Raw genomic sequence first — 18848 nt, 5'->3', positions numbered from 1 at the left:
CACAACTTTCAGACTGTGGGAGGAAACTGGAGCATCCAGAGGAAACGTACGCAGGCAAGGGGAGAACGTGCACACTCCACACAGACAGTCACCCATGGCCCAGAATTGAACCTGTCTCCCTGCCAACCACTGCTTAAAGTCTATTTAATAGAGTCACAAGTAGGCTTACATTAACACTGCAATCAAGTTACTGTGAAAATCTCCTAAGTTGCCACACTCCAGAGCCTGTTCAGGTACACTGATGGAGAATTTAGCATGGCCAAACCACCACATGTTTCGGACTGTGGGAGGAAACCGGAGCACCTGGAGGAGATCGTGCCAAGTCCACACAGACAGTGACCCAAGTCGGGAATTGAACTTGGGTCCCTGGCTCTGTGAGGTAGCAGTGCTAACCACTGTGCCACCGTGCTGCCCAAATGTTTCACTCTACGAATAAATCAGGAAAAGATTGGCTTCCAGTCTCCTCCTTCATCAACTGGTTTAGTTTTAACATGCTAAATTGGAAATCTTTAATTAGTCAGCATCATCATGTACAAGCAGTGACACGATGGCCAAATGGCTTCTTTCTGTATCAGTGAATTACAACACAAATTTAAATTTCGCACATGGACTGCACACAGCCAATAAAGACAAAGATTTCGACGCCTGACCTGGAATATAAATCTCTCCAAGAACAAATCCTAACTTTATGCAGTGCACACACACACACACTGGATTTTCACCCTGGGTGAAAGAAAATTGTTCTTTAACCCAACGCCCCATTATTCAAACATTAAATGAAGTGAGTGAATTATTCATCACTAACAGAGTCTGGAATAAATCTATTAATCAATCCATTGTTCTGTGGCCTCAGATTAATAATGGCATGGTGGTTATCAGTCCTTTGCTGTGTAACAATGAGACGCATAAGCATTAGCCGCTGAATAACTTAGAGCCACTCAGTCGACACCCGCCTCCATCTCTCCTAATTTGCTCTCTGACCTCTTGTCAGTCAAGCACCACCTGGCAGCCCCTGAAGATGAAACCCATCTGTGCAGCTATTGGGAGGAGCGTGACATATGTCGGCAGCAGTTAGACAAGTGGCCACAGAGTGTGAATAACCATGGCAACGGACCACATGAGCCAGCCGACACACTCCTTTCTCTCCCTGTCCTCCTTGCGCCGGGATATATAGTCCAGCGGCAGATCTTTCCATCGGTGAAAGACGTCTATTCATCGCAGTTCTTGAAGAGGAATCAGGCAACCTCTGAGGTCACGTACCAACCGACTCAAAAACAGCCTCTTCCCTGCTGCCACCAGACTTTTGAATGGAGCTGCCTCGTATTGAGTTGATCTTTCTCTAGCTATGACTGTAACAGTGTGGGCGGCACGGTGGCACTGCTGTCTCACAGTGCCAGGGATCCGGGTTTAATTCCAGCCTCGGCTGACTGTCTGTGTGGCGTTTGTACGTTGTCTGCGTGGGTTTCTGCCGGGCACTCTGGTTTCCTCCCACAGAACAAAGATGTCCGGGTTAGGTTGATTGGCCATGTTAAAATTGCCCCTTAGTGTCGGGGGGCCAGCGGTTAATGCATGGATTTACAGGGATAGGACCTGGGTGGGATTGTTGTCAGTGCATGCTCGATGGGCTGAATGGCCTCCTTCTGCACTGTAGGGATTTTATGATTCTACAACTATATTCTGCACCGTCTCCTTTCCTTCTCCCCTTTGTACTCTATGAATGGTATGCTTCGTCTGTATAGCGTGCAAGAAACAATACTTCTCACTGTATCCCAATACATGATGGGATGCATCCTCGGGTACTAAAAGAGACGGCAGGAGAAATAGCAAATGCACTAGTGGTAATTTTCCAAAATTTGCTGGACTCTAGGGTGGTTCCCGCAGATTGGAAAACTGCAAATGTGACGCCACTGTTTAAAAACGGAGGTAGACAAAAGGCAGCTAACTATAGGCCAGTTAGCTTAACTTCTGTTGTAGGGAAAATGCTTGAATCTATGATCAAGGAAGAAATAGCCAGACATCTGGATATAAATTGTCCCATTGGGAACATACAGCATGGGTTCATGAAGGGCAGATCATGTTTGACTAATTTTGTGGAATTCTTACAGAACATTACATGTCCAGTGGACAATGGGGAACCTGTGGATGGGGTGTATCTGGATTTCCAGAAGGCATTTGACAAGGTACCGCACCAAAGACTGCTACATAAGATAAAGGTGCACAATTAATGTATTAGCATTGATAGAGGTAATGTATTAGCATAGATAGAGGATTGGTTAACTAACAGAAAGCAAAGGGGGGGGTAAATGGGTGTTTTTCTGGTTGGCAATCAGTGACTAGTGGTGTGCCTCAGGGATCAGTGTTGGGACCGCAATTGTTTACGACTTACGATTTAGAGTTGGGGACCACGGGTAGTGTGTCAAAATTTGCAGATGACACTAAGTTGAGTAGAAGAGCAAAGTGTACAGAGGACGCTAAAAGTTTGCAAAGGGATATAGATAATCTAAGTGAGTGGGTGAGGGTCTGGCAGATGGAGTGCAGTGTTGGTAAATGTGAGGTCATCCATTTTGGTAGGAATAACAGCAAAATGGACTATTATTTAAATGGTAAAAAATTGCAGCATGCTGCTGTGCAGAGGGACCTGGGTGTCCTTGTGCAGGAATTTCAAAGGAGTTGGTTTGCAGGTGCAGCAGGTATTTAAGAAGGCAAATGGAATTTTGTCCTTCGTTGCTAGAGGGATGGAGTTTAAAAACAGCGAGATTATGTTGCAGCTGTATAAGGTGCTGGTGAGGCCACACCTGGAGTACTGTGTACAGTTTTGGTCTCCTTACTTGAGAGAGGATATACTGGCACTAAAGGGAGCGCAGAGGAGATTCACTAGGTTGATTCCGGAATTGAGAGAGTTGGCTTATGAAGAGAGACTGAGTAGACTGGGGCTATGCTCATTGGAATTTGGAAGAATGAGGGGCGATCTTATAGAAACATATAAGATTATGAAGGGAATAGATAAGCTAGAAGCAGGGAAGCTGTTTCCACTGGCGGGTGAAACTAGAACTAGGGGGCATAGCCTCAAAATAAGGGGCAGCAGATTTAGGACTGAGTTGAGGAGGAACTTCTTCACACAAAGGGTTGTGAATCTGTGGAATTCCCTGCCCAGTGAAGCAGTTGAGGCTCCCTCATTGAATCTTTTTAAGGCAAGGATTAAGGGTTATGGTGAGCGGGTGGGTAAGTGGAGCTCAGTCCACAAAAAGATCAGCCATGATCATATTGAATGGCGCAGCAGGCTCAAGGGGCCAAATGGCCTACTCCTGCTCTTAGTTCTTATGTGATAATAATGAATCAAATTAAACTTTTCCCTCAAGATACTTTCTGCCTGAAAGATTGAGCCACGCAAGGCTACAACCTCACTGCAACCAACATTTGGTCACTTTGCGTGTCAGGCAGTACTGAGGTACTCGACTTGGGACAATCTGTGCAGTCAAGCCCAGGCTGTTAATCCTAATCGTCCTCTACAACCCTTCATGCCTCAGCGCAGCTCACGGGAATTTGGCAAGAGAGCGGAGCGCAGTTACTTGAACGATGGGATGTGACTGAAAACGGAGCCAGGGCAGGATTGTCAATCAACCGAGATTACCTGGAATCCCCAACAGCAGCAACCACGGTGGCACAGAGGTTAGCACAGCTGCCTCATGGTGCCAGGGACCCGGGTTCGATTCCCAGCTTGGGTCACTGTCTGTGTGAAGTCTGCATGTTCTCCCTGTGGGTGCATGGATTTCCTCTGGGTGCTCCGGTTTCCTCCCACCGTCAGAAAGACGTGTGGTTAGGGTGCATTGGCCATGCTAAATTCTCCTCAGTGTACCCGAACAGGTGCTGGAATGTGGCGACTAGGGGATTTTCACAGTAACTTCATTGCAGTGTTAACATCAGCCGACTTGTGATACCAATCAATAAACTAAACTCCCCCAATGTATACAGCACTTTACATACAATATAAACTCCCAAAGTGCTTCCCGAAAAGGTGGTTCCGAAAACCACATTTGTTACTGAGTCACAGAAGGTCAACGAGGTTGCTTTAAAATAGCATTTTACAGGGAGTTAGAAAGCTTGGGAGACCGAGAGGTTTAGGGAGGGAATTCCAAAATTTGGGACCTCTGAGTTGAAAGAAGGGTATAATCTTCCCAACCGTTCACGTCACGCTCCTGCTGCAGCTAGGTCGGAGAATTTGACGCCCAGCCAACTCTTCAGTCACCGCACCGGGATGGGGAAAATCCTGCCGGTGTGAACGGTGGTAACATTCCGGCCACGGTCATCAATGGCAGCCCAGTTAAAATCGGGGATGCTCAGGGGACCTGTATTAGGTCAGCTCAGATATTTCAGAGGGTCGCCGCAATGGAGGAGGTTACAGAGAGGGGGAAAGGCGGATCATGGTGGGATTGGAATGAAAGAGGAAAATTTTTCAAATTAAGTCTTTGCTGAACTGGGAGGTGGTGTAAGTCAGCAAGCAGAGAGGGCGATAGGGTCAAGGCTCAGGCTCAAGATGACTTAAACTTTATTGTACTGAGTAAGCCAGCAGAATATTCAAAGGGCAATAACAATTCCTCGCATTTTCACATTCTTTAAATGCTTCTATTTACAAAACACAAAAATATTGAGGATGGTTGGACTGCGAGCAAGTGGAGCAATAAGGCGTGTTCACTTTCCATTGGTGCAGCGGCCTGTGAGGATGGACATACGGGGTGACCAATAGCGGGCACGCGGGAGATGGGGCATTGGGAGGAGATGGGCAGCGTGGTGGCACAGCGGTTAGCACTGCTGCCTCAGAGCACCAGGTACCTGGGTTCGATTCCCGGCTTGGGTCACTGTCTGTGTGGAGTTTGCACGTTCACTTTGTGTCTGCGAGGGTTTCCTCCGAGTGCTCCAGTTTCCTCCCACAGTCCAAAGATGTGCGGGTTAGGTTGATTAGCATGCTAAATTGATCCTCGTGTCAGGGGATTAGCAGGGTAAATATGTGGGAGTATGGGAATTGGGCCTGGATAGGATTGTGGTTGGTATTGACTTGATGGGCCGAATGACCTCTTTCTGCACTGTAGGGATTCTATAGTTCTGCGCAATGAAACCTCCAAAAATACATCCAGCCAGAGTTGGCATCCCCAGACCAGACAGGCTAACATTCAAAAACAAAACACAAACAAGTTAAAAAAAGGGTGCTCATCTCCATGAGAGTAAAACATTCATCAAGTGGTGCTCAATGCTCCCTTTTACTAATGACCACCCAGCAGGTTTGATTGGCATCATATCCACAAACGTCTACTCCCTCCACCACTGATGCTCAGTAACAGCAGTGTGTACTTCCTACAAGAGGCACTGCACAAATTCACCAAAGATCCTTAGACAGCACCTTCCAAACCTGCTTCCAGTTAGAACGACAAGGGCACCAGATACATGGGAATGCCACCACCTGCACAGGCCACTCATCATCCTGATTTGGAAATATATTGCCATTCCTTTGCAGTGGCTGGGTCAAAATCCAGGAATTCCTTCCCTAACAGCATTGTGGATCAACCCATGGGCTGCAGCGATTCAAGAAGGCAGCTCACCACCACCTTCTCAAGAGCAACTGGGGATGGGCAATAAATGCTGGCCAGCCAGCGATGCCCATGTCCCATAAATGAATGAACAAAAAGGGATATGGAGATAGCGAAGGAAGATGACATGTCAAGGTACAAAGTCAGCGATGATCTGGTCAAATGACTGAGCAGATTTGAGGGGTTGAATGGGCCTACTCCTGTTCCGCTATTCCTTTAGTTCTCAGTGCTTGCTCCCATTAAATTATCTGGGTGGCCAAGTGTGTTCATGGAACAAGGTCCGCGCAGTATTTTCCTGGCTGTTGCACACTGGCGCATCATTGCAGGAACATTAATGTCAAAGTATTCAAGACTGACACCGTGGCAACGTAGCCCCATTATGCTCGGCCCTCCCCACATCCGAAGCTATAACTTTTTCCGACCTCAACAAAGACCAGATGAATCCACTGGGATTTGAACTCGGGATTCGTGACGCTAAGACGGGCACTCAATCTCACCTGAAATCGGGGTGAGAATGGGAGGCAATATTATGGTGAGGCCTTAATAACTAACCTGACTTCTTCCTTTTAAACAACCTTAGCCAGGTAACTGGAGGAGGATGGAGAGGAATGAGGAGGCAATGGCCTTGTGCTATTATCATGAGACATTAATCCAGAAACTCAGCTAATGGTCTAGGGACCTGGGTTCAAATCCCACCGTGGCAGATGGTGGAATTTGAACTCAAGTTTAAAAATCTGGAGTTAAGAATCTTCTGATGAAACCATTGTTAATTGTTGGTAAAATCCATCTGGTTCACTAATATTCTTCAGGGAAGGAAATCTGCCATCCTTACCTGGTCTGGCCTATTTGTGACTCCAGAGTTGCAAACATTGTAAATATTCAAACTGGAATACTGAGTGAGGAAAACACAGGCCTATTAGAAACTGGAAAAAGAGAAGGTAGTCTAACTAGAGGAGAAATTCCACCTGAAACTTAAGCTGATCTTTACTCTTCTCATCTGTTGAGTATCTATTATCTATTCCAAACCTTTTTTGAATGAATCTTGCAGTCTGATTTCTTTCTTTCTGGTTGTATCCCACCTTGGTACGGCTCCTGCTCTGTCTAAGAAGAAACTACAAAAGGTTGTGAACATAACCCAATCCATGAACATAACGCAAACCAACCTCTCATTCGTTGACTCTGTCTACACTTCCCATTGCCTCGGCAAAGCAGTCAGCATAATTAAGCACCCCACGCACCCCAGACATTCTCTCTTCCACCTTCTTCTATTGGGAAAATGATACAGAGGTCACGTGCCAACTATCTCAAGAACAGCTTCTTCCCTGCTGCCATCAGACTTTTGAATGGATCTACTTTACATTAAGTTGATCTTTCTCTACACCCTGACTATGACTTAACACTACATTCTGCACATTCTGCATTTCCTTCTCTATGAACAATATGCTTTTTCTGTATAACGCGCAAGAAACAATACTTTTCACTGTATACTAATAAATGTGACAATAATAAATGAAACCAAATCTGACTTGGGACTGTGTATCATTAGATTCAACTAGGGATGGGCAATAAATGTTGGCCAGCCAGCGACACCCTGTGTCCCACAAATGAGTAAAAAAAGAGGGACAACTGCTAGGAATGGAATCATTAGCAGACGTCAAGAGAATTTTATATTTAGGAGAATCGGGCAGAAGGAAGAGAAAATGATGACACTTTGGGACCCTGTGCTATTAAACTGGCCAGAGTCAATGCACAATACATACTTTATTCCTTATCTAAAAAAAAGTAAAACGTGATCTAAAATTAACAGTCGCTAACGCTTTTATTTAAGCAAGAACTTTCCGGAATGGATTATTTGCCACTTACCGCAAAGACCCTTGTGTTTAATGGTGGTGTGCTTTTTCAGAATGCAAGCCATGGCCTCCAACTCGCATTGATTGCCGTAGATATGTCCATCACTGCCGCAGACAGGTTCGTACACGTTCTGGCAAGTCTGCTGGCACTCACACACAGGTTTGTTATTCTTCACAATGCATTTGGCCCCAAAATCACAATCAATGTTCAGGCAGGGGCTTAGAGTGTTAATGTCTGTTTGAAGAAATCAAGCAGGGGGTTAATTTTTAGCAAACCTTATTCACGCGGGATGCCATTTTGACGTGGCTGTTTACAAGTGACCCGAGATCAAACCCATCCAGCATTTTGTTCCCCCCATCCTGGCCTTCTACTTAAAGAGTACGCGGGTAGCTCACTCGCTTGGGGATTTGAAACAGATCTGCTCGTGCACTTTAGGCCCAAGGTTTCTATGTTACAGGGCCCCAAAGCCTTAGCAACCTCAACCAAGAAACCGGTTTCTTTTATTTTAAACAATTTATCCAAGTACATTATAATTTTATCAGCACTTTCAAACTCGGTGTCACTGAAACATGGTTTAGAATTAAGTATTAACAAGTTGGCACAATTGGCCCTGTTTCCTTATCAATGAAATTGGGAAGGTGCCAGTTCCCCATTGACTGCCCTTCCATCCCTTACTCAACCTGCTTGGGTCTAGTCTCATTTGTAAAGGGTCAGTGCCTCATGCTAGATCACTGTTAATACACAACAGTGAAGTTTGTTTGCATCAGCAATCTGTGTTTGAAGTTTTAAAGTTACTTATTATTAGTGTCACAAGTAGGCTGACATTAATACTGCAATGAAGTTACTGCAAAAATTCCCCAGTCACCACACTCCAGTGCCTATTCGGGTACACTGAGAATTCTCACAACACCAGGTCAAAGTCCAACAGGTTTATTTAGTATCACAAGCTTTCAGAGCGCTGCTTCGGCGAGTCACCTGGTGAAGGAGCAGTGCTCCGAAAGCTCGTGATACCAAATAAACCTGTTGAACTTCAACCTGGTGTTGTGAGACTTCTTACCGTGGCCACCCCAGTCCAATGCTGGCATCACGGGTACACTGAGGGAGAATTTAGCATGGCCAATGCACCTAACCAGCACATCCTTCAGGGGGAACCAGAGTGCCCAGAGGAAACCCATGCAGAAATGGGGAGAATGTGCAGAGTCCACACAGACAGTGACCAAAGCCAGGAATCGAACCCAGATCACCGTGCTGAGAGGCAGTAGTGCTAACCTCTTGCTGCTCTGGTACACATAAATCAATGGAATCACAACCTTAAGCTAGAATCTAAACAGAAAGTGCTGGAAATATGCAGTAGAACATTCTGCTTGGCTTGCTGAATATTTCCAGTATCTTTAGTTCATATTTCAGAACCTGCACTTTGATTTAAACTTTACACATTCCCCCTTGATCCTCACAGTTGAAAATCTAGGCACTCCTCTATTTTAACATCTGTTTCCAGCAGAGAATGTCCAAAAAGAGTTAATTTGTATTAAAGTTGCACCTTTAAAAGGGCTAACTAAATTCGTAAACTCAGCGTACCTGACAATGTAATATTGTCAACAAATATTTACAGAGTACATTGTAAATTCGGCTGAATTAAAGAACCAGTTGGAGCAGATAACAGTAGCCCGAAAAACAAACAGTTCCCCAGTCACAACAGAGGTGATTTCCTGAATGCTGACTGCTACACAACTGGCACTAAAGCTAGCAGTAAATTGTTGATTAACTGCGCTACTGACTGGTATAATCTCTCAATTATAATAAGCCCCGGTGTCGTGCTGCAAACTCAGCGTTCAAACCTCTGCAAATTCAGGAACTCGGCTTTATACTGTTGCCTTTAATGTAACAGACGGCTTCTAAGCAAGTCAGGTGACTGCTGACTGGGCTAATACAGCATTTCCCAAGCCACAGTCTCAAGTTCGTGATTTACTGTTGCTTATCTAGTGAATACCAGGCGGGAATCTGGTCACTGTTTCTACGCTAAACCAACAGTCGACTCCCAGTCTGTGAGATGTATCTTTAAGAGATGGACTCAGATGCTTAGGACTCTTCCCCAGATACAAGGGATATTGCAGAACATAGGGTGGCAATTAATGGCTTGATGAGGGGGGATCTTATTGAAACTTACAGGATACCACGAGGGCTGGATAGAGTGGATGTGGAGAGGATGTTTCCACAAGTAGGAAAAATTAGAACCAGAGGGCACAACCTCAGGCTAAAGAGACAATCCTTAGAAACAGAGATGAGGAGGAACTTCTTCAGCCAGAGAGTGGTGAATCTGTGGGACTCTTTGCCGCAGGAGGCTGTGGAGGCCAGGTCATTGAATGTTTTTAAGACAGATAGATCTGTTCTTGATTAATAAGAGGATCGGGGTTATGGGGAAAAGGCAGGAGAATGGGGATGAGAAAAATATCAGCCATGGTTGAATGGCGGAGCAGACTTGAGGCCGAGTGGCCTAATTCTCCTCCTGTGTCTTATGGTCCCCAGGGCACATTTGGATGGGTTGGGGGTATTTAATTGGATGAGAAGGTGCCGGATGGAAACCCCACTCACCTTTCTTCCTCTGCCTCGATTGGGTCCAGGGTGAGTAAGTTCATGAACAGCCACCACCGAGGTGGGACAGTGCGCAAATCCTCCTACCCATTAGGCATTTAGGGCGGGATTTTCCGGCCGCACATGCCCCAAGACCGGAAAACCCCGCCTGAGCTCAATGGACCTTTGCGTGGTCCATGTCCCCGCCTGCTAGATTCCCGTGACGGGCAGGTTGGGAAAATTTTGCCCTCGCTGCCTGATCCATGGGACCTGGTATTGGGAAGAGGGGGGGAATGAGTAGCTGAAAGTCACCCCTCAGCTCTTGCTGTTGACCCCCCTATCCCGTGACACCCTCACATCCTCAACTGTGACCTGAGACGCTCAGCGGTCCTGGGCATCTCCCTGGCTGATAAGGGGGCTGGATCTGAAGGTCACCTCTCCAATCCACCTACCTCTCTGTCCCCACTCCCTAATGCTGAACTCCTTGAGTAAGATAAAGAAGAAGAGGAGCAATACGTGAAAACTGTATTTCAGGAACTGAGACAGCGGCAATGCCAACCACTCTGGAAAAAGCCTCCAGAAATAAAGGCCCAGCCCATCGGATGGGGATAGCAGTAGGGAATGAAACATCTTCAATAGAAAAAAAGCTCAGTGTCGCCCCCTTCCTCTCCAGAAAGTTTTTGCTCACAATGGGCTCTCACCAAATTTTACAGATGCACCATAGAAAGCATCCTTTCTGGTTGTATCACAGCTTGGTATGGGCCCCTGCTCTGCTCAAGACCGCAAGGACTACTAAAAGTTGTGAATGTAGCCCAATCCATCACACAAACTAGCCTCCCATCCATTGACTCTGTCTACACTTCCCAGTGCCTTGGCAAAGCGCCCAGCACAATCAAGAACCGCACACACTCCGGACATTCTCTCTTCCACCTTCTTCCATCGGGAAAAAGATATAAAAGTCTGAGGTCACGTACCAATCGACTCAAGAACAGCTTCTTCCCTGCTGCCATCAGACTTTTGAATGGACCTACCTCCCATTAAATTGATCTTTCTCTACACCCTAACTATGACTGTAACACTACATCTGCCTCCTCTCCTTCCCTTCTCTATGAAAGGTATGCTTTGCCTGTATAGCACGCAAGAAACAAGGCTTTTCACTGTATCCCAATACATGTGATAATAATAAATCAAAGCAAATCAACATGAAATAGGGATGATTCCTGGGTTTTGGACAGCCTGAATACCCTATACACATGGGCATCATCCATGAGTAAGCCTAGCCAGAAAATGCAATCTGGCTATTCGGCTGTGCCAGGCATCACTTCCATGCACAAATCTGTCCCCACTCTGCCCAGCATGCAGACGTCACCGGAGTTTCCAGAACAGATGTTTCCCTCACTATCCTAGGGTCTCCGGATCCAAATTTAGTGCCCCACTTGCTGCCTCAGAAGTGGGTTGGGTGAACCGTCACCTCTTGTCAGGAGTGAGGGAGCGGGGAAGGAACTGGAAAATGCCACCACCAGGTTCCAATCAGTTGAAACGTGCTTTGGAGGAGGCGAGAGACTTTGCTGCCGAAAAATAACGTTTGTTCTTCATGAATCCAGAGTGTCATCCTGGCTGTTAGCAGAGTGAGCAGCTGCAATGTCTCACAGCTGTGTTGGCAATAGCTCGGTAAAAATGTTAAGATGGGGCCTGGGTCAAAATTTCTATAATCGCAGAATCATAGAATCTACGGCATGGAGAGAGGCCCTTCGACCCAAACCGGTCCATGCCAAACAAAAAGCCCGTCTAAAGCTAACCCATTTGCCTGCATTTGGCCCATATCTCTCTAAACCTTTTCTATCCACATACCTATCCAAATAACTCTTAAATGTTGTCAATGTTCCTGTCTCAACCTCTCCCTCTGGCAGCTGATTCCACGTACGCACTGCCCTCTGTGTTAGAAAGTTGTTCCATTAACTCTTTCCCCGCTTATCTTAAACCTTTGCCCTCTAGGTCTCGATTCCCCAACCCTGGAAAAAAGACTGAGTGCATTCACCCTATCCGCACCTCCCGTGATCTCCTACACCTCTGTAAGCTCATCCCTGAGTCTCCTATACTCCAAAGGGAAAAGTCCTAGCCTGTCCAATCTCTCCCTGTAACTCAACCCCTTGAGTTCTGGCAACATTCTGGCCAATCTCTTCTGCTCATCCGGGTTTCTCGGAAAAACATGTGGCGAGGTTCTCCGGCCTCCCAGCTCCATGTTTCGCACCTGCAGGAGGCGGTGGGTTGTTCGCTAGCAGCGGGATTCTCTGCTCTCGCCACTGTGAGAGGGAATTCCCACTGACGTCACCCTACACCGGTGGGAAACCCGCAGACAGGGGTGTGCTGCCGGCGGGACTGGAAAATCCCACTGGAGTGAACGGCTGCAGAACTCCGGCCAACATCTTTTTAAAAAAAAAACCAGCGTCTCGTCTCCGGTTCCATTTTGATAAGTAAGCAGTCAAAAGACACAGCTGCCAACTCAGTCATAGGGAGAAAACAATTACAACTTTAGTTTGGCCCATCAAATATCGTCCCCGTCACAATTGCGGCGATGGTTCGTGCCGAAACTGCGTTCACTTTAGCGACTATTAATAGTGAATATCCCCGGGAAAAGCTGCCGTTAATTTTTCAGACAGCCTCAATCTTCCTGTTGAGTTTTTCCATTACTTTGCTTTCTAAGGGAGCTGGGGATGGCTCGGAATCACATGTGACACCTCTACTGGAGCTGCCTAAGTGTGCAATCATCTGTGGACATCACCAGAACCTGATTACCGCTTCAACGAGTCTAAAGCTCGCCATTTAAGTCCAATTGAAATCAACTCAAACTGAAGTGCCCGAGATCAGATGAGCTGCTAGTGAGGAAGACAGAAGCTACTGCCCAGAAACAAGACACCCTTTAAAAGAAAGTTGTCCAAACTGGACGCACTGCAGGGTGGCTACCTAGCTAATTTAATCATCTATATGTGGGTTAATAATAAATACTAATGTTCCTGACACAGGTAGAAATTTTGTTATGAATACAGCCAGAGGAAGCAATTAACTCCCTACAGTGCAGAAGGAGGCCATTCGGCCCATCAAGCCTGCACCGACAACAATCCCACCCACCCTATCTCTGTAACCCCTCGTATTTACCCTGCAAATCTCCCTGACACTAAGGCGCAACTTAGCATGGCCCATCCATTCTCTCTCTACGGATGCTGTCAGACCTGCTGAGATTTTCCAGCACTTTCAGTTTTTGTTTCGGATTCCAGCAGCCGCAGTAATTTGCTTCCAACCCAATAATCATCTGTCTTGTCTTCTTAATTTTTATGCTATGAATGACAAAGAAGCTCAGGGCCCATTAATTAAATGATTCTGGGGAAGTGCATAATGTCATTTTAAATTAAACTGTTGATGTTGGCAGCTTGGGTTAATAAGTAGCAAGTCTGCACCACTCAAGTGCTGGGTAATGACCATCTCCAAAAAGACAGATTCTTTCGACATTCAATGGCATTACAGTCGCTGAATCCCCCACTATCAACATCCTGGGGGTCACCACTGACCAGAAACTGAACTGGACTAGCCATACAAGTACTGTGACTTCAAGAGCAGGTCAGAGGCTCGGAGTTCTGTAATTAAAAACTGAATCCCCAAAGTACGTGCACCATTTATAAGGCCCAAGAGGGTGATGGAATACTCTCCACTTGCCTAGATAAGTGCAGCTCCAACACTCAAGAAGTTTGACACCATCCAGGACAAAGCAGCTCCGCTTGACTGGTCCCCATTCATCACTTTCAACATTCACTCCCCTCCACCACCGATGCCCTGACGGCAGTGCGCACCATCTACAAGATCACTGCGGCAACTCACCAAGGCTCCTTTGACAGCACCTTCCAAACCTAGGACCCCTACCACCTCAGAGGACAAGGGCAGCAGTTGCAAGTTCCTCTCCAAGCCATTTGCCATCCTGACTTGGAAATATATCACTGTTCCTTCACTAGATCAAAAATGTGGAACCCCCCCCCCCCCCCACTTCTCTAATAGTTCTGTGGGTTGTACCTGCACCACGTGGCCTGCAGCAGATCAACACCACCTTCTCCGGGGAAGTTGGGCCTAGTTAGGGAAGTTAGGGGAATGCTGGCCTAGCCAGCGACATCCACATTCCACAAAAACGGTGGCACCACTCATGTAGTTAATGCTTCTCAAAGATTAAACAGAAAGATAAGAATAGTTTTCTGCTATTAAGCATGAAAGAAGCAGTATCTGCGCTCTGGAACAGTTTGAAGAGCGAGACATGTTTCAGTGGAGAAGTTTCCAGTGACACAGATTACCTTTTCCCTGTAGGCATAGTCCTTAATTGGATGATACAGCACGGGGAACGTTGACAGGGACATCCAAGGCCTGAGGGCTTTCCAAGGTTAACACAGATCAGATTGACTGAGGGATGCGATCAAGAGCCTATCGTCTCCAAAATACAAACCAATCATATTCTGGGCCTTGTTATTATTTGATTTACAGCTGGTAGCACCCACACAAATAGTAGTGGCTGCAGCCTCTTGAACCATTGAACGATTACAGCACCGAAAGTCTCCGTGCTCGCTCTCTTACAGACCACGAGAAGCAACTCTGTTAGCCCCATCCACCCATCTTTTCCATGATTTCTCATGAGTCTTTTCTCCGCGGCTAATTATCCAATTCCCTTTTGAAAACCTCCATTGCCTCCACGACACTCACTGGCTGCGTCCTCCTAGATGAGTGGTTGGCACTGCTGCCTCACAGCTCCAGGGACCCGAGTTCCAGCCCAACCTGGGGTGGATGTCTGTGGAGTTTGCACATTCTCCCCGTCTCTGTGTGGGTTTCTTTCGGGGGCTTCGGTTTCCCCCCACACTCCAAAAATGTGCAAGTTAGGTGGATTGGGCATGCTAATTGCCCCTTCGTGTACCAAGATGTGGGCGTTAGGAGGATTAGCAGGGTAAATGTGTTGGGTTGTGGTGTTGGGGTGGAGGGGGCCTGGGTGGGGTACTCTGCTGGAGGTAAAGTGCAGCCTCAATGGACTGAGTGGCCTCCTTCTGCATGTTAGGGATTGTGTAGACTTTAACTATTCACTGTGCCGTACTAGGGTTTTTCCTCATGTTGCCTTAGGGTCCTTTGCCATTCACCTTCCACTGATGATCTTTGATTTTTGACCATTCCACTATGGGAATTGTTTCTCCCTGTCTATTCTGTGCAAATCCTTCTTGGTTATGAACATTTCTAACTGATTGCCTCTCAATCTGTTCTTTCTTGAAGATAGCTTCTCAAATCGGTGTTAGAAATCTTGCATCTGAGATCATGGGGAAGAATGATGCCCGTAATGGGTAAAACCATTTCTTGTGCCCACAAGATCTCAGGCAGAATTAATAAGGACCTCAGGTAAAAAATCTTGGAAATCTTTTCTATGTGTTGCCTACGGATGGCACAATGGCAAGTGGTTAGCACTGCTGCCCTGTAGCGCCAGGGACCCAGGTTCAATTCCCAGCTTGGGTGACTGATTCTCCCGTGTCTGCGTGGGTTTCCTCCGGGTGCTCCAGTTTCCTCCCACAGTCCGAAAGACGTGCTGGTTAGGGTGCATTGGCCGTGCTAAGTTCTCCCTCAGTGTACCCAAACAGGCACCGGAGTGTGGCAACAAGGGGATTTTCACAGTAACTTCATTGCAGTAGTAATGTAAGCCTACTTGTGACACTAATAAATAAACTAATATCTTCACATCCTCCTAAACTACAGCTCCCAGAACTGAACAATAAATGGCCAATTCTCTCAGTGAAATCATGCTTCTTGAAGTTTTAGAAAATGCAAGTTTCAAGCTAATAGATCCTTAAAAGAAAATTAGTATGAAAACCCTTTCCTCCAACTGTGCACCTGATGCCTAATAAGCAGTTAACTCACAAGGATTTCTGCTCATTAACCATGGGCGCAGGTTTCAAAATACCCACAGCTTTCCTGTAGCTCGGACAGAGATTAGCCCTGGAAATTTCTAGCGACAAGTCGGTGGGGAGGAAAAATTGACGACTGCTTCTCCGGCACTGCGATGCTTTTTTTTAACCAAGCGGGTGTGGAATAAGAAATGGAGGGTGTTGGGGGTGGGGGCGTTACAGGACAAAATACATGCAAGTAGAGGGAATTGACAGGACATTCAGCCACTGTTGGGCAAATCACAGTGCCGTGATATCGCTAATGACTTCTGGTAAGTTAATGAGCAAATGAAGACTTTGAAAAGATTAATGCCTTAGTTAGATAAAGGAAGCTCGCGCAAAAGCATGCAGGACTACATGTCCTAATTCACAATCCCCAAGGTTCTTCTTCATGCTAATTTTGATGATACATGACATGACAAAAATCTGATTCTTATGCGGCAACTGGAATGTCAATTGGTAAGCTTATTACTAACCGTGGAGTGCAATTTAACCAAAGGAAGGGTGTGGGGAACACAGTGGGATTCTTTAAGCAGCGATAGTTTGACTTGTGAAATTGAGAAGAAGGATGCCCATAATGGGTTCAACCATTCCTTGTATCTTTAGCTTTTAGGATCGCAGATAGAATTAAAAAGGATCTCAGGAAAAACAGGTTTATAATGCTTAGCCCGTTCGCCGTTGCGAAGGCAGTACAGCAGTGAAATGATGTGAAGAGCACAGACTGATGAAATCTAACACAATGTAGATGCAAACAAAGGAGTAAAGTTTGCTCCAGTTAAACATTAAGCAGTCCTCACCCACTGCAGGTCAGTAATTGCTTTATCTTCGAACAATCGATGCACAAACATTACAATATGAAAAGAAGCTTGTCGAGGCACTTCAGGATGGAGCTAGCAGTCTGTCTAATGAACATTTCTAATCCGATTTACTGTCAGTCTGCCCAAGAGATCCACTCTTTTTTTTTAAAACACCTTTTATGCAAACTTGCATAACATGCACATGTACACAAGACAGCTTGCAACCAGCACGCCAGGCAAACAGGTTAGCTATTACATGCAGTTTCAGAAGCTATGATTCATGATAACACGAGTGATCCATGCACAAAGTGAAGGTGGCAGAGGCAGGAACATGTGTGCGCACACACACACACACACACACACACACGTGCGCACGCACACTCTAGCAGGAGTAGGCCATTCAGCCCTTCGAGCCTGCTCTGCCATTCATTTTGATCATAATTGATCATCAAAATCAATATCCTGATCCACCTTCCCCCCAATATCCCTTGATATCTCTAGCCCCAAGAGCTATATCTAATTTCTTCTTGAAATCACACAACGTTTTTGGCCTCAACTACTTTCTGTGGGAGTGAATTCCACACATTCGCCACCCTCTGGGTGAAAAAATTTCTCCTCACCTCAGTTCTAACAGGTTTACCCCTTATCCTCAAACTATGACCTCTAGTTCTGGACTCCCCCACCATCGGGCACATTCCTTCCGAATCTACCCTGTCTCACCCTGTGAGAATTTAATAAATTTCTAAGAGATTCCCTCTCACTCTTCTGAACCCCAGTAAATGCAATCCTAACTGACTGAATCTCTGCTCACATGACAGTCTTACCATCCCAAGAATCAGCCTATTTTACCTTCACTGCACTCCCTCTATATGAAGGGCATCCTTCCTCAGATATTTGGCTCAGTCTCTAAATGTCTCGAAATGGAACATGACCATTTGATGCTAATCTCCCGTTTTGACAGTTTACTGTTTCTTTGACATGATCTACTGCTTAAACCCTCACTCGTGCTTTCGTTACCAAAATAGCGACTATTCCAATGCTTGTCTGGACAATAGCTAGAAAATTAAATTCATCCAAAAGGCCTGTGTTCAAACTTGCGCCTAACCGGTTCAACCATCACCCTCGTCCCCACTGACCTACAATGGCTCCTGGTCTGACAACGCCTTGATATTTACAATTTGCAAAATGGTCCCTTCCCATTGCTATAATCCTCCCCCAGTCTCAAACGATCCAATTTCTCCATGCTCCTCAAGTTCCGTCCTCTTCAGCACCCCCAATTTGCCTTACATAAGAACATAAGAACATAAGAAATAGGAGCAGGAGTAGGCCATCTAGCCCTTCGAGCCTGCCCCGCCATTCAATAAGATCATGGCTGATCTGTCGCTGCTCAGTTCCACTTTCCCGCCCTCTCCCCATAACCCTTAATCCCCTCTCTTATCAAAAACCCATCAACCCGCGTCTTAAAAATATTTAGCGAGGCAGCCTCCACCACTTCAACGGCAGAGAATTCCAGAGATTCACCACCCTTTGAGTGAAGAAGTTCCTCCTCAACTCCGTTCTAAACCGCCCCCCTTTTATCTTGAGGCTGTGCCCCCTAGTCCTACTGTCTTTTTTGAGCGGGAAGAGTCTCTCCACCTCTATCCTATCCATCCCATTCATCATCTTATACGTCTCAATGAGATCTCCCCTCATTCTTCTAAACTCTAACGAGTACAAGCCCAGTTTATTCAGCCTCTCCTCATAGCTCAACCCCCTCAACTCCGGTATCAGCCTAGTAAACCTCCTCTGCACTCCCTCCAAGGCCAAAATATCTTTGCGCAGGTGCGGCGTCCAAAACTGCACAGAGTACTCCAGCTGCGGCCTCACCAATGCCCTATACAGCTGCAGCAAGACCTCCCTACTTTTATATTCAATCCCCCTCGCTATGAAGGCCAGCATCCCATTCGCCTTCCTGACCACCTGCTGCACCTGCAAGCTGGGTTTTTGCGACTCATGCACAAGGACCCTGAGGTCCCTCTGCACCGTCGCCTGCTGCAGTTTTTCGCCACGTAAGTAATAGTCCTTCCTACCACTCTTCCTACCAAAGTGGACCA

The 18848-nt window shown here is 46.3% G+C and overlaps 1 protein-coding gene across 3 annotated transcripts in view; it reads right to left on the bottom strand.

Annotated features, from left to right (window-relative positions):
• agrn (agrin) overlaps positions 1–18848 on the bottom strand; it is a 546905-nt gene that overhangs the window by 130909 nt on the left and 397148 nt on the right. For all 3 annotated transcript variants that reach the window (XM_080215414.1, XM_080215417.1, XM_080215418.1), the window contains one exon: positions 7446–7667. In XM_080215414.1, the coding sequence (XP_080071540.1) occupies positions 7446–7667 (222 nt within the window). The remainder of the gene's footprint in view (positions 1–7445; positions 7668–18848) is intronic.

Source organism: Carcharhinus amblyrhynchos, chromosome 30, assembly GCF_965287045.1.
Source record: "Carcharhinus amblyrhynchos chromosome 30, sCarAmb.v2.hapA, whole genome shotgun sequence".
Taxonomy (NCBI): Eukaryota; Metazoa; Chordata; class Chondrichthyes; order Carcharhiniformes; family Carcharhinidae; genus Carcharhinus; species Carcharhinus amblyrhynchos.
Note: the sequence above shows the minus strand (reverse complement) of the source record. Positions and strands in the feature narration are given on the sequence as shown.